Source organism: Hemiscyllium ocellatum, chromosome 2 (assembly GCF_020745735.1).
Source record: "Hemiscyllium ocellatum isolate sHemOce1 chromosome 2, sHemOce1.pat.X.cur, whole genome shotgun sequence".
Lineage (NCBI taxonomy): Eukaryota > Metazoa > Chordata > Chondrichthyes > Orectolobiformes > Hemiscylliidae > Hemiscyllium > Hemiscyllium ocellatum.
Genome location: NC_083402.1, coordinates 13,614,489 through 13,631,008, shown reverse-complemented (window position 1 = coordinate 13,631,008; position 16,520 = coordinate 13,614,489). Strand labels below are relative to the sequence as shown.

At 42.2% G+C, this 16,520-nt stretch overlaps 1 protein-coding gene across 1 annotated transcript in view; it reads left to right on the top strand.

Annotated features, from left to right (window-relative positions):
* LOC132829932 (probable ATP-dependent RNA helicase DDX60) overlaps positions 1-16,520 on the top strand; it is a 166,030-nt gene that overhangs the window by 103,873 nt on the left and 45,637 nt on the right. The window contains exons 23-25 of the mRNA XM_060847358.1: positions 8,465-8,593; positions 12,099-12,226; positions 15,110-15,268. Coding sequence (XP_060703341.1) covers positions 8,465-8,593; positions 12,099-12,226; positions 15,110-15,268 — 416 coding nt within the window. The remainder of the gene's footprint in view (positions 1-8,464; positions 8,594-12,098; positions 12,227-15,109; positions 15,269-16,520) is intronic.

The following is a 16,520-nucleotide window of genomic DNA, read 5'->3' as shown; positions in this document are numbered from 1 at the left end:
TAAAACAATAGTTCAGGCCAGACTCAGGGTGAGATTCCTCAATTTGCTACAGTTCCAGGTAGAATATCCCAAGTTGTCTAGCTCCCAGGGTGAAGGGAAATGGAGCATCTCCTCTTTATTTCACTGGTTGACTCGCAACTGCTCCTTGGGTGATTATGGATGGGCATCAAACACTGGCACAGCCACCGATGACCAATCCTATGATGGAATTTTAAAAATCACTTGCCCCCAAGTTGAAATGGTGGGCTTGGTATCTAAAGGTCTGGACAGTAAAAATGCAAATGTTATGCTATAATGAACACTCGCCATCTCGATGAATGGTTCATGCCTCTTTTCGCATTTTAAAATGTCGACGTATTTTGGTGACCCCTATCTAGCTTTACCACAGCCAGGTATTGTTTAGCAGGGAATGGTTCCTATCATCATAGCAGAAGCACCAAGCGGGAAGTGAGCCAGACTTACCAGGACCTACAGTCTAATAACCACTAGTCAGCATCATTTGTTGTGTAGTTGGGGAGATTTAATGTTAACACCCAATCTACCCTCCACCCTTACAGTGCTTAAAACCAATCAACTTTGTTACTGAAACAATTTAAAATTATATACTTATCCAAAACAGTTAAAATAATTAAAATTAAACCAATCTATTTAAAATGTTTAAAAGATACTAATATAAACCTAAACATTAGGGAGCATAAATTAGTCCAGTTAAGAGTCCATAAAAATCCGTAGACATTCCAACGTAAGGGAGATTGTCAGACTGCTCATTTCTTGGGAAAAAGTTTTAAAATGTTTTATCCCAAGCGATTTCATTAATTTGTTATTCTTACTGTATCATTTTCCTCTTGCACCCATAATGAATCCATGAAGCATAGCATTAGTTCCTTTTGTTAAGTCCACAATTTCTTCCTTTAGATGTGATATTTTGCAGTCTTATCTTCCCGTGCCTGCTCTAGTGAATTATTGCCGTTTTCAAATCTAACTGTTACGTCTATTACTATCACTTGAGTGTCTTTCGTTATAATTAGATCGGCTATCCATAACTTATCTTCCTGCTCCTTAATGCGAGCTTCAATATAACAGGTCCAACCATTCCTTTTAACAAATTTTACTAATACTTGTATTATCCTATAATGTATTTTAATCCTCATGTTTTTGACAGCCGGACACCATCCCACTATATGTGCTGCTATTGTCTCCATGGTTAGCTTGCATCTTCTACAATTCTTGTTATTGAGAGGTCTTCCATACGACAGAGTGGATTTGGTGGGGTATAGGTTAGTTCTGAGAAGGATAGTATTAGTAACCTTCAGTTTTTTTCATTTTTGTCCATATATTCATCCAATTATTTGAATATTTATCACCCTTAAAATATTGACCGCCTGTTCCCTGACAAGGCATTGCTATCCAGCTCCTAAATGCCACCTCTCTCCACTTGTCATAATTACTCCTAATATTCTCCTTTATATCATCCTCATTTATTGCATTACACAAAATGATAGATCTCTCTGATTGAATATTTAAACAAGGATTCCAAACTTCCGATAAAACTTTTAAATTATTTAATTCTATTATCTTATTTAAAATCTTAGTCTCGCTAAAACGGAATGATTCTTTTAAAACTTCATCGGAAGATCTTTCATATGCCTTGTATTTTCAGATGATTGCAACTGGGATCATTATTTCTAATATATTAATCCTCACACCCCCCCCCCCTCTATTCCGGGCATATAATATGCCGTCAGTAATAGATTGCAGCAAATGTAAAACATCTTTTATAAAAGCCCTAATCATTGCACCCAATTTCATTAAATAATTTTGAGGGGCCTTGGATAGTATTTGGTAAGTATTTCATTCTTGGAATAAAATATGTTTTAAATAATTCGGCTTTCTATTTGACCTTTAGATATGATTTCTTTAAATTCTCCATCCAATTCCCAAGTGTCTCAAGCCATTTCGTTGGTGCTACCCCTATCCATAGATCGATTTTTGCTCCTAGATACTTTTCTATACTACCTGGCGCAATGTATTCTATTACATTTCCATTGAATTTACAATTTTCTTTATTACTATAGATAAACAACTAATGTCTAGACTGGTGTTCTCACAACATTTTAAAACTATTTTTAAGTTATTTGCCATGCCCTCCTATGTATTACTGATGAGAGCAATACCATCGGTGTGAAGGCAAGTGAGGTGGCTCCTGTTGTCATTGGGATCTAAAAACACTCCCTTCTTACTCTCATCTCATGTCCTTATTAATGGATCTAGCGCTATATTAAAAAGAATCGGCGACAAGGAATCTCCTTGCTTCACCCCCTTCAAAATTTCAATCTTATTTGTTTTACACTTAAACCCTTTGATGACCGTATAATTATTAGTATATAAATTAGTTATTAACTTAATAAATTCCACCGGTACTGATACCCTGTTTAAATGCTTTTACAATAGGATTGCATCCGATTGAGTCAAATGCCTTGGCCACATGAATGAATATTATAGACAGCTCACATTTCTTCCTTTTAGCTCCTGTAATGATATTATTCAAAATTTTAATATTCTGATCTCAGCCGGACACTCCTTCCAGGAATTCCTTCTGTCTTTCATTCAATTTTATTACCTGACTTAATCATTTGGCCATTATTTTAGTAAATATCCTGAGCAGGATGGGGCCAATAGTAATGGGCCTCCAATTATTTATATGCTTTAGGTCTTCTTTATTATTTGATTTGGGAATGAGCACAGTCCCAATAATTTTGGTCTAATCTGGAATATTGCTAGTTTTTATCCAAATTGAGAAGATTCTGGGTATTATATTATTACCCAATTATATCCTTAACTGCAATTATATCCTTAACTCCCATGCCATCCAGTCCAGCAACAGATTTTGGATCCATCGCTAAATTAGCTTGATTCATCTCCTCTGCAGTTAGAGAAGTTCCTTCTTGATTTGCCTTTCTGTACTTAGCAAAGTTTCTAATGTTGCACCTATCATTCACTACTGATAATGTTTTGCGAAAAACTTTTCTAGCTCTTCTTTTTTAAGGGGACAACTATGGTTTGTGGGTGCTCCCATTATTTCTCTTGCTAAGTACTGTCTTTTAAATTTGAATAAAACTTGAGCCTCTCTGTACTTACACTTCTTTTTAATGTATCTCTTCCTAGCATTATTTATTCTAGAGTTATATCCTTGCTTGATTGGCCTTCTATTCACTTTAACTATCATTTTTCGCATCTTTTTCTTGAAATCCTTTTTCGTCATTCTATTGAGTACCTCGTCCATTATTCTGTCATTTATACTAGCTCTATTTTGTTTAATATTATTAATAACTTCTTCTATTAAATCAAAAAGATCATTAATTGATTCTTTATTCTTATAACTATTATCATATAATGTTTCCTCAGCCTCCTTATTTTTATTTTCTTCACCATTTTCGATTTCCCCCTCATTATCACTCAAATCTGATCCCACTACTTTTTGATGACCTATATGTTTATCTAACTTAATTCATTTCCTATAAAACCTTTATTCTTTTGATTTACTAACAACCTTCTCTGCTCAGATATTTGCTTAGGGATTTTACTCTTTAATTGTTCAGCAATCATTTTATTGATAAATTTACTTCCTGAGAATTTCTTCTCAAGTTCTAGCAGTTTATCGGTTTCTTCCTTAGTCCAGGTTCCTTGTTTATTTTTATTATTATTTTTATTGTGATTACTATGATCATACTTAATTACTTTTGCATTTTGAATTCTCTTATTATTCCTAAAGGCTGAATGGTTATGTCTTTCATGCTGCCCAAGCCTATTGCTGAACTAAATTTAAGAGCTGAAAATGTGTTGCTGGTTAAAGCACAGCAGGTCAGGCAGCATCCAAGGAACAGGAAATTCCACGTTTCGGGCCAGAGCCCTTCATCAGGAATGAGGAGAGGGTGCCAGGCAGGCTAAGATAAAAGGTAGGGAGGAGGGACTTGGGGGAGGGGCGATGGAGATGTGATAGATGGAAGGAGGTCAAGGTGAGGGTGATAGGCCGGAGTGGGGTGGGGGCGGAGAGGTCAGGAAGAAGATTGCAGGTTAGGAGGGCGGTGCTGAGTTCAAGGGAATCGACTGAGACAAGGTGGGGGGGAGGGGAAATGAGGAAACTGGAGAAATCTGAGTTCATACCTTGTGGTTGGAGGGTTCCCAGGCGGAAGATGAGGTGCTCTTCCTCCAACCGTCATGTTGTTATGTTCTGGCGATGGAGGAGTCCAAGGACCTGCATGTCCTCAGTGGAGTGGGAGGGAGAGTTAAAGTGTTGAGCCACGGGGTGGTTGGGTTAGTTGGTCCGGGCGTTTTAAGAGGACAAATTTCACATAGAAAAATCTCATTTACATTATTATCTTTAGTACCATTTCATTTTGAATAATGGCATGACGCTGCATGGTACTCTGCTTCCCATTTACATTTACTACATCTTACTCCTACAGATTTAATTCTATTGCAACTCTTCAATGTTTCCTAAACCGCCCTACCATACTATAAAAATTTAGGCATGAATCACATCTAAAATTATCTAAAGGGTATTCAATAATAATATCTAATTTTCCGCTATTAACAGGCATTGATTCTACAATTAGTGGCTCACTAGAGGTATATGCCTCCACACTTTTATGCTCTTTGTTTGTCTTAAAATCGAATGGCCTTTAAAATTAGTGTTAAAAAATCGTCTTTGTGTTAAGAAGACTATCTGGGAGGGGCCATCTCTCCAGGGTGTTCCTCCTTTTCATATTCTCTCTCGGTCATCATCGGGGCTAACTTGTGACTGCCCGATGGCAGCCAGACTGAGAGTATCTTCACGGCCTCTTCCATCTGCATAGCAACAGATGACTGTTTCCTTTTTTAGCAAGTACATTTGGCACACGGTGCTGCCAAAAGCAACCGGGCGGGACGGTTATGTTTCCCACCCAACCGGAAAATGGAGAATTAAGCATAATCGCCGTTCTTCCAACAAGGGTTATTTCCAAGTACAAAAATTGACCATAAGGTCACCAGCCATTTTGTATGTCTTGGAGGTCATATTAGCCGACCTGCAAAGAGTAATACTCTGGAAATGGAATGAATTAGCTAAAACCGGTCATCGCAGTTAAAGTCAATACACGGATAAAATCCAAGCCAATAAAAACCACGATAAAATAGTTAAAACCACTCATCCATTTATCGAGCTTCCTCCACCAGGCCGTTACCAGGGGCAACCATGAGAAGGTTCAACCAACTTTACCGCCGATCAAAATACGGTTAGCACTGCTGCCTCACAGCGCCTGAGACCCGGGTTCAATTCCCGACTCAGGCGACTGACTGTGTGAAGTTTGTACGTTCTCCCCGTGTCTGCGTGGGTTTCCTCTGGGTGCTCCGGTTTCCTCCCACAGTCCAAAGATGTGCGGGTCAGGCCATGCTAAATTGCCCGTAGTGTTAGGTAAGGGGTAAATGTAGGGGTATGGGTGGGTTGCGCTTCGGCGGGTCGGTGTGGACTTGTTGGGCCGAAGGGCCTGTTTCCACACTGTAAGTAATCTAATCTAGATAGTGAACCCTCCCTCATTGTCTCTTGTGGTTCGGCCTCTCCCTGTTTTGAGGTTTTTCTCACAGCTTATATGTGTGACAGTTCCTGCGTTTCACACAGGGATTTTCCAGAAAGTGACAAACTTAAATCCTCAGTTTTTCTGGAGCAGTCCTTTTAAAAACATTTTGGTATGAAAAGTGAAAATGGGTACCAATCTACTGTGGTTCAGGTACATTATCTTAAAACAGTGCATCACAGAAATGTCCAAAACTTAGAATTTACTGCAGAGAGAGAGAGAGAGAGAGGGCATTCAGCACAATACTAGTAGTTTCATATTTGCCTCTTGGATATCAACCATTGGGTTCAATGTTGCTCTTCTCAAATCACCCTCCCACCCCCACTGTTTCCAATTGTGGAAACCGTCTGATGGCCATTAACATTAACTTCACCGGCACAGTAGTTAGCATTGCCGCCTCATAGCGCCTGGGCCCCAGGTTCGATTCCACCATCGGGTAACTGTTTGCATGGGGTTTGCACGTTCTCTCCACGTCTGCGTGGGTTTCTTCCCACAATCCAAAGATGTGCAGGTTAGGTGAATTGCCCATAGTGTTCAGGGAAGTGTAGGTGATTGCATTAGCCAGGGGAAATGTGGGGTTATAGGTTGGGGGGTGGTCTGGGTGGAATCTTTTTCAGTGTTGGTGATGGACCAGTAACCTGTTTCCACATTGTAGGGATTCTATGAAATTCAAAGCCTTTCAAGATCAACTCAGTCATGTGTGTGCAGTCTCAACATGGAGTTTTGAATACAATAACTGAGGGAGTGCTGCATTATCCAAAATAATTTCTTCCTTGATGTATGATGGAATGCTCCTCATTTGCCTAAATGGGTGCAACTCCAACAACACTCAAAGCAGCCAATTGTTTGGTATCAGACCCACTTTCTCCACCATCAATGGTCAGTCACAATCATGTGTACTATCTACAAGACGTGTTGCAGCCACTCGCCAAAGATCTTTAGACAACACCTTCCAAGCCCATGGTCACTTCCATTCCACAGGACAAAAGCAGTGGATATATGGGAATGCTGCTACCTGCAAGTTCCCCTCCAAGCCCCTCACCATCCTGGTTTGGAAATATCTTGCTGTTCCTTCAGTGTCATTGAGCCGTGGAGATGTACAGCATGGAAACAGACCCTTCAGTCCAATTCATTCATGCTGACCAGATATCATAAATTAATCTAATCCCATTTAACAGCATCCCTCCAAACCCTTCTTATTCATATACCCATCCAGATGCCTTTTCAATGTTGTAATTGTACCAGCCTCCACCACTTCCTCTGGCAGCTCATTCCAAACACGCACTACATTCTGTGTGAATACGTTGCCCCTTAGTTCCTTTTTAAAGCTTCCCCCTCTCACCCTAAACCTATGCCCTCTCGTACTGGACTCCCCGACCCCAGGGAAAAGACTTTGTCTATTTATCCTATCCATGCCCCTCATCATTTTGTAAACCCCTATAAGGTCACCCCTCAGCTTCCAGTGCTCCAGGGAAAACAGCCCCAGCATATTCAGCCTCTCCCTATAGCTCAGCAACAGAGCAGAATTTTCGTTGATTGTTAAAATGTTGCGTATGTGCAGATTGAAGAAATGGAAGGGGAGCCAGTCTATTGGGCATTCAGTGTCAGATTGTTGGTGTCTGCAGATGCTATGTTAAAAAGAAACTGATCCTGGTTTCTCTCAGGCTGAAGTTGATATCTGGCCTCATAGTTTTGTTTGAGGGTACTGTGAGTGACTGGCTTACTGAATTTGCTTGATTTCCTGACTGATATTTATCCTCCCCCTCACTTCATTCAACTCATGACAAGCACTAAGATTCAAATCAAGTGGAATTTGTAACCAACATAAACACTCCAGCAAGATTCCATTTGTAATTGTTTGGTTGTACAGAGGGTGAGATTTGTTGAAATAATATAGAGGTTTGGCCAAAGATTTGCAAGTTGCATCTGTCAGGGCCATACTCTGATTTAAGGGGGGGGGGGGGTGGTTTGGAATCAAATGACAGGACAGTGCTGATTGGTTGCTAAGTGGATTCTGATTGGTAGAGGTGTTGCCATGAAAAACCCACTGACTTTTGAGCAACAGATGACGCTAGCAACAGATGCTGCAACCATAATATGAGTGGTGTTCACCCAACAGGATGTTAACGTCAAGTGATAACATTGGTAAAATGGTATGTGAATTTTAGTGCTGATGTGATGCCGATGTATGTATCACAAAGACTGGCTGATTGATTCAAATGTCACCAGCTATACCCAATCAGCCTTCTCTTGTAAAACCTGCAGCACACTATCCAATATTAGACATGATTCTGCAATTGGAGAGCATTTTGCTCAATAGTCCTGAGTGCGTAAAGAACTATGCTGGTAGCCACTTTCAGATTGTCAGTCAGGTTTGCAGCATAGGGCACTTTCATGTACTGGATGTTGCATTATTAACATACAGATTCTTGTTCTTCACAGGTGTAGAAGTATGTAAACGCACGCATCTATTTCAACTCAACAACATGCTCATAATCATTGAGTATGCCTTGAGCAATTAGAGTTAACATGCCTAACTTAAAATTTCAACAAAGCCTGAAGTTCACTGGCACTCACCTTTCATCAGTGCCTTCAGATGGCAATTCCTTAACTAATCAAAGACCACTTAGCCACAAACAGAGTCTAACTGTCATTGTCTCCTATACATCGGTATCCTTGCGAATTATCCTAACGACTACAAGATGATCTTACGTATTTTGTCAGCAATGTTCATGACTCTGTAATTAATATCCAAACACTCTTTCTGCTCCTTTAACCCTCCGCAGAGCCATTCTCTACTGTGTGGTCACTGTTGTCTTTGCCTCTCGTTTATGATCTTGGTTTTATTTCAGGAATTTGAGCCCGAGGAATACAAGTCATTCAGGAACAAAGTCGTCATCAGGAAGAGCGATGTGAGGGAATATGAAGCTGAGCTGAAGAGAGAATTTGTCGGATGGTTGAAAGCAGGATGGAAAGACAAAGTAGGTTTTCTCGTTGTCAAAGTGATTATTTCAATATGTTCTTTCTTAGAATGTGTGCCGCCCTGGCGAGGCCAGTATTTGTCAATATTCTCAAAGGCTCTTGAACTGAGTGACTCACAAGGCCAAATATGAGCCAACCACATTGTTGTGGGTTGGGAGTCATAGTTCGGCCAGACCAGGTAAGTATGACAGATTTCCTTCCCTAAAGGGCATTAGTGCACCGGATCTTGCTTAAATTAAAAAAAAACACCATCAGCGACTGTAGCATCACATTTATTCACTGTATTTAAATTTCATCAGGGACAGTCTGAGATTTGAACCACTGTTACTCTGGATTATTTGTGGTCTCTAGATTACTGTGTAAGGAATGGTACCACTCCACTACCATCTCCCCATTAGGTAGCAATACCTAGAATGAGCAGTATAAAAGGCCCATGTTTGCGCTTACATTACACATAGACCACCTTTCATCTCTCTTCTGCCCTATAAGCATTTTCTTTCTACTTACAAATACATAAAATCCCAAAAATATCCGATATAGGAAAAGGGATAGGCCATTCAGCCCTTTGAGCCTGCCCTGCCGTTCCACACGACCGTGGCTGATCTTGGGCTTGAACTCCAAATTCCTATCTGCTCTCCACTTCCCTGAGAGGTCAGAGTTCCAATTATCCCAAACTCAAATGATTTGTGAATTTGATTTGATTTATTATTGTCACATGTACCTAGGTAGAGTGAAAAGTTTTGTTTTGTGTGCAGTGCAGGCAGATCATACCATATAAAGACCATTGGGTGATTGAACAGAGCGAGGAATATGAATTTACGGCTGCAAAGAAAGTGCACAAAAAGCAAGATCAACATTAGGTTTGAAATTTGCAAGCTCCATTCAGAAATCTACTAATGGTGATGGGTGGTGCTGACAAAGGAACAGCACTCTGAAAGCTTGCGACTTCAAATGATCGTGTTGGACTATAATCCTGGTACCTAACAAAGTCTGATACCAGCGGGGAAGAAGCTGTTCTTGAATCTGTTGGTGCACGTGTTTAAGCTCTTATGAAGGGACATCCTTGGCTGTGGATAGTAGAAAATGTCAAAAGATACACAACCTTTTGTGTGAAGGGATTTCTCGTCATCTCAGTCCTAAATGATTTGCACCTTATCCTGAGGCTGGATGCCCATACTTATCTTCCCAGTGGAAATAATGTCTCATCCTCCTTCATGTCGAACCCTTTCCAAAATGGGAATGTTTCGATGGGTTCCCAGTGAAGTGCTCAGTGTGGTCCCTCTGCATCTTAGAGTTCAGCGCAAAGTCTCACCACTTTGATGACAGCTTGGATCACTTCTAGCATGTGCTGTAGCATTTGCCTTGAAGAGGCTTCTATTTGCTTTCAATGATCTCTAATTGTTGTTCTGTGTTCTGACGCACATAGGAAAGTGAATAGATTAACAGCAATCTTTTGATGTAGTAAGCATTTAGGGTCCAGAGTGTAATTCCTGCAATTCAGACTTTACCGAAGATTTCAAAATTGGAAACAGGAACAGAAATTGCTGGACAAACTCGGCAGGTCCAACAGCATCTGAGAAGAGAAATCAGAGATCACATTTTTGGTACTGTAACCCTTTTTCTAAACTGCTTTTTTGATATAATAACCAGACAGGGACTGTCAAGATAAAAATGTGTAACCTTTCTTTATAAAACTTCCCTTTCTGCAGAGGGGTTAACTCTGTTAACTCTGGTCTCTTTCTCTCTCTGCAGAGGCTGCCAGACCTTCTGAGTTTCTGCAGCAATTTCTGTTTTTGATTCTGATTTCCAGCGTCTGCAGTTCTTTTGCATGTATATGAAATTGGATTCCTGGCAGTGAGAAAAATGAAACTATTTGCAATTTGAAAGGGAAGGGACTTGGGAATGGGACGATGTGAGTTGCAGAGGTCCAGTATGGGTACAGCAGGCTGAATGGTCTGTCTCTGTGCTGTAACCATGCCATGGTTCCATATGATGAAACCTCTGGGAAAATGCTTCAGCAGAGTTGGTACTTTAAATAACTGAGGTGGAAATGAGAAGAAATGTCTTTTTGCTCAGAGGGTTACAAGTCTGTGGAAGTTGCTTGTTGGGACTGAGGTGGAGGCAACATCCTCAACTACTTTTCTATATCAGAGATGGATAGATTCTTGACTAACAAGAGAGCCACTGGGTGTTGAGTAGATGTGAAGTTGAGACCACAATAAGATCATCCTTGAGTTTATTGAACAATGGAGTAGGTCATCGTGAACAGGTAGCCTATTCCTGCTTTTGATTCATGTTGTATTTTATCATGTGATTCCTAGGATAGTGAAATATAGATGGACCTTGGTGTCTTGTGTATTTTGGCTCTCCAGTGAAGACAAGGCCCATCTCTTCAGGATTGCTAATTGGAGATGCCATATTGTTATGCATCACAGAATTGTCACCACACTGAAGGAGACCATTTGGCCCATCATGCCTACACTGGCTCTTCAAATGAGCATTGTGACCTAATGCCAATTTCTGGCTTTATCCCAATATTCATACTCACTATTTCTAATCAAATAACCATCCGTTGCCCTCCCGAAGGCCTCAATTGAAGCACCACATTACCAGACAGCGTACCCCAGGCCCTGACTACTCGCTGAGTGAAAACATTTTTCCTCATATCACCATTGTCTTTTTTGCAGGTTACTACAAATGCAACTCTTGTTCCTGTTCCCTTTACAAACAGCAACAGTTTCTCCCTACTCCATCCAGAGCATAGAATCATAGAATTCTGACAGTGTGGAAACAGGCCATTAGGCCCAAAAAGTCCACACCACCTTCTGAAGACTCTATAAAAAGAAACTCCATCAAGTCTCCTCTCAGCCTTTTTCTCTCCAGGGTGAACAGTCCCAGCATCTTCAGTTGTTCTCATCACTGAAATTCTTCATTCCTGGAATCATTCTTGTAACTTGCTTTCCAATGTGATCATATCCTTCCTACACTGTGGCACCCCGAACTGGACACAACACTCCAGCTGAGGTCCACCATGTCTTCTACACAAGTCGAGCATCACCTTTGTGCTCTTGTACCCCTGTCACTAAAGCCAAGGGTAGGGTTTGCTTTATTAGCCACGCTCTCCACCTGTCCTGCCACCTTCTTTACTCAGCGGGTTGTGAGTTCATGGAATGCCCTGCCAGTAGCAGTGGTGAACTCTCCCTCTTTATGGTCATTTAAGTGGGCATTGGATAAGCATATGGAGGTTATTGGGCTAGTGTAGGTTAGGTAGACTTTGGTCGGCGCAACATCGAGGGCCGAAGGGCCTGTACTGCGCTGTATTTTTCTATGTTCTATGTTCTATGTTCAATGACCTGTGTACATATACAGCCAGCTCCCTCTGCTCCTGCGCCCCCTTCAGAATTGTGCTCCTTGTCTGAGATTGTCTTTCAATGTTTTTCCTCTCAGCATGCGTCACACTTATCTGCACTGAAGCTATGAAATTTTCTGTGCTGTTTATCCCAGGTGGAAAAGGTGCTGCTTCTACTGAATCCAAAAGCCAAAGGGACATTTCGGATCAATGAGAAGAGAAACTTTCCACTAGTGGTTGAAACACTTCAAAAGATGGATTTGTTACCTGCTTTATTTTTTGCGTAAGTACTTTCGAGCTATCACATGGCGGGGGAGGAGTGGGGGAGGAGTGGGGGAGCAATGGAATTGTTGCTGTGCTGGAGGGAAATGATAACACCGTTTGAAAAAACACGCGGCTTATTTCACAATGTGTGTGGAGCCTGAATTTCTGTGGGGCTCCGGCAGCTGGTCCGTCATAAAATCAGAGGCAGCTTTACAATCCCTCTGTTCCCCCACCACCCCCCCGTCCCATGTATGAATTAGGAGTAAGAGTTGGCCATTCAGCCCTTCGAATCTGTTCTGCCATTTTATTAAGCATGACTGACCTCATCTGGGCCTCAACTCCACACTCCTACCCACTCTCCATAACCCATTACTGATTTAAAAATCTGTCTATCTCTTCCTTAAATTTATTCAGCATCTACCACTCTCTAGGGGAGCAAATTGCGCAGATTTATATGAAGTAATTTCTCCTCATCTCTGTTTTAAATCTGCCACCTTTATCTTAAAACTGTGGCCTCTTGTTCCAAAATCCCCCACACGGTTGCTCAGTGGGGGATGGGCCTGGGTTCGATTGCAGCCTCAAGGGACTGTTTGTGTGGAGTTTGCATGCATGCTCTCCTTGTGTCTCTGTGTGAGTTTGCCCCGGTTTCCTGCCACAGTCCAAAAACATGCAGGTTAGTCAGATTCACCATGGGAATTGCTCAGTCTCTGCTCATAAGACAAACCCACTGCCCCGGGAGTTCGTCCATTGAACCTTTCCTGAACTGTCTCCAATGCAGTTTAATACATGGCACAGATTGGCTGTCCGAATGCCAAGAGACAGACAAGCAGCATCATTTGAATTTAAATCCATGTTCTTTAAAGCCTTCGCTTCCATTTTCCCCCATCCCCACCTCATCCCTTCCCACAATTCCCTTCCCAATGCACCTTGTAGCCTTCTCCATCATCAACACCCACTCCACAATACTCCCCCACCAACCCTCCAGTACCTGACAGAGGGAGACTCTAGATCTGTCAAAAGGCCTGGATGGAATCATTGAGTGGCAACTCCCCACCTCATGGTCAGTCATTCCTGGCCTGAGATGGATCCCAATCCTAGGCTCAACAAAGGGAGCATTCCGCAAACCTCCCCCCCCCTGCCAGCACCCCAACCCAACCACTATCTGCTGTTCCTGTCCCCTGGATTACATCTTCACTGGCGACTACCTCATTGCTACCACTTACTTACCAACTTCCCACTGTTCATCCAATCAGACCACAGGGCATAGGACAGATGTAGGCCATTCAGCCCATCCAAATTACATTGCCATTCAATGAGATCATAGCTGATCTGATAATACTCAGCTCTACAGTTCCTGCCTTTTCCCCATGACCTTTTGATTCCCTTCCAGTCTATCTTAGCCTTGACAATACTCAATAGCCCAGCCTCGACAGCACTCTGAGGTTAAGAATTCCACAGGTTCACAAGACTCTAAGAGAAGAAATTCCTCCTCCTCTATGGTCTTAAATGTGTGACTCCTTACTCTGCAATTGTACCCTCTGGTCCTAGACTCTCCCCACAATAGGAAACAATCATTCCACATCTTCCTTGTCAAGTCCCCGAAGAATCTTCTATGTTTCAATAAAGTTGCCTCTCATTCTTCTGCATTCCAATGAACTCAGGCCTAATCTACTCAACCTCTCCTCACATCTTCCCCCATATGTGGATCGAATGAGGAGCGTTTGAGGTCTCTGGGTCCATACAGGCCGGAGTTGAGAACGATGAGGAGGGATATAATTGAAACTTAAAGAATACTGAATGGCCTGGTCAGAGTGGATATTGGAAAGGTGTTTCCATTGGTAGGAGAGACTAGGACCCGAGGGCACAGCCTTAGAGTAAAGAGAACACCTTTTAAAATGAAGATAAAGAGAACCGTCTTCAGCCAGAGAGTGGTGAATCTATGGAATTCATTGTCACAGAAGGCTGTGGAAGTCAGGTAATTAACTGTATTTCAGACTAAAATAGTCTGAATACAGTTAATTACAGTTAATTACTCACAGTTCGTGAGTGTCAAGGGGATCATGGGTTATCAGGAGAAGGTGGGAGAATGGGGTTGAGAAACTTATCAGCCATGATTGAATGATGGAGCAGACTTAATGGGCTGAATGGCCTAATTTCCGCTCCTATGTCTTATGGTCTTATGGACTTATCAGCCTAGTGAACCTTCTCTGGACTCCCACATTTGTTGCTGAGGGCTAACCTATCAGCAATGAGAACTGGAGAGAGCCAGTCAGTGATTGGAGATGCACTATTTACCTCCTATCAGGATGAGGATAAGGAGATAAAGGAGTTGGGGTGGGGGTTGACCTTCTCTCGTAGGCCAATTTCTTGGATCTTCCTGAAGACTTCTGTGGTCAGATTCACACTCCTGAACGCCTCCCTTGTACAGTGAGCAGTGATCAGCTGTAAAGTGCTTTGGGATGTCCAGAGGTTATAACCATAGATTCCCTACCATGTGAAAGCAGGCCATTCAGCCCATTGAGTCCACACTGACCCTCTGAAGGGTATCCCGCCCATCCCTGTAACACTGCATTTCCCTTAGTTCATTCACCTAAGCTGCACACGGTTATGGGTAATTTAGCATGACCAATTCATCTAACTTGCACACTTAGGCCTATGGGAGGAAACCGGAGCACCCGAAGGAAACTCACACAGACACGGGGAGAATGTGCAAACTCCACACAGACAGCTGCCCAAGATGGGAATCGGACTCAGTTCCCGGGCACTGTGAGGCAGCAGTGCTAACCATTGAGCCACCGTGAATGAAAGTTGTTTCATTCTTCAGCACCTCCACCATCCCCTGCTGCTGCTAGGACAGCGTAATATAGGTTTCAAACACTGCTTTGCCTTTCCACTGTTGTAGATTTGACATTTCGTTGGTTGAGGGCTTTGCCGCTGAGCTGCTGATGCACTTGATGAAGAAGACGAAAAGCAAAAGGAAACCAAATGATGCGAAGGAGAAACAGAAACTAGAAAGTAAACTCCGGAAGCTGGCTAAACACCTGGAGAAGGAAGATACCTTGTAAGTCTTTTATTGGAGAAAATATTCACCCCTACTGTTTTATAGGGTGCTGGATTAGAACGGTGCATAGTTGAGGTCACAATTTGATGATGTTGATGAACATAACAGGAGCATTGACTCCACCAGAATTTTGTGGGCCCCATATCTAAGGACGGATGCATTGACCGATGGTGGGGATCCAGAGAAGGTTTACAAAACTAATCCTGGGAATGAAGGGCTTGTCATATGAGGATTGGTTGAGGATTCTGGGTCTGTACTCAATGGAGTTTTGAAGTATGAGGGGGTAATCTTACCGAAACTTCCGGAATACTGAGAGGCCTGGATAGAGTGGACATGGAGAAGATGTTTCCATAAGTAGGAGAGTCTAGGACCTCAGGGCACAGCCTCAGAGTGAAGGGATGACCCTTTAGAACTGAGATGAGGAGGAATTTCTTCAGCCAGAGGGTGGTGACTCTGTAGAATTCATTGCCGCAGAGAGCTGTGGAGGGTAGCTCATTGGGTGTTTTGAACACAGAGTTAGATAGGTTCTTAATTAGCCAGGCAATCAACGTTCATGGGAGAAGACAGGATAATGGGGTTGAGAAACGTGTCAGCCTTGATCGAATGGCAGAGCAGAGCTGAAAATGTGTTGCTGGAAAAGCGCAGCAGGTCAGGCAGCATCCGAGGAACAGGAGATTCTGCCTACCTGACCTGCTGCGCTTTTCCAGCAACACATTTTCAGCTCTGATCTCCAGCATCTGCAGACCTCACTTTTTCCTCGAATGGCAGAGCAGTCTCGATGGGCCAAATGGCCTCATTCTGGTCCTATATCTGACCAATTTATGGACTCAGAAGGGATCAAACACCAACTCAGATCGTTAAGTCACACCACGGCAGAAAATTGAATTTGAATTAAATAAGAATCTGGAATTAACAGTCTAATACTGACCATGAAGCCATTATCAATTGTCAGAAAAACCTATCTGATTCTCTAATGTACTTTTGGGAAGTTGCAGGAATCGCTAGGATCAGGGAGGGTCCCAGAGGACTGGAAAATTGCTAATATGTCACTCCTGTTTAAAAAGGGAGTAAGGCAAAAGATGGAAAATTATAGACTGATTAGCCTAACCTCGGTCATGGGTAAGATTCTGGAATCCATTGTGAAGGATGAGATTTCTGAATACTTAGAAGTATATGGTAAAATAGGGCAGAGTCAGCCTGGCTTCATCAAGGGGAGATCATTCCTGACAAACCTTCTAGAATTCTTTGAGCA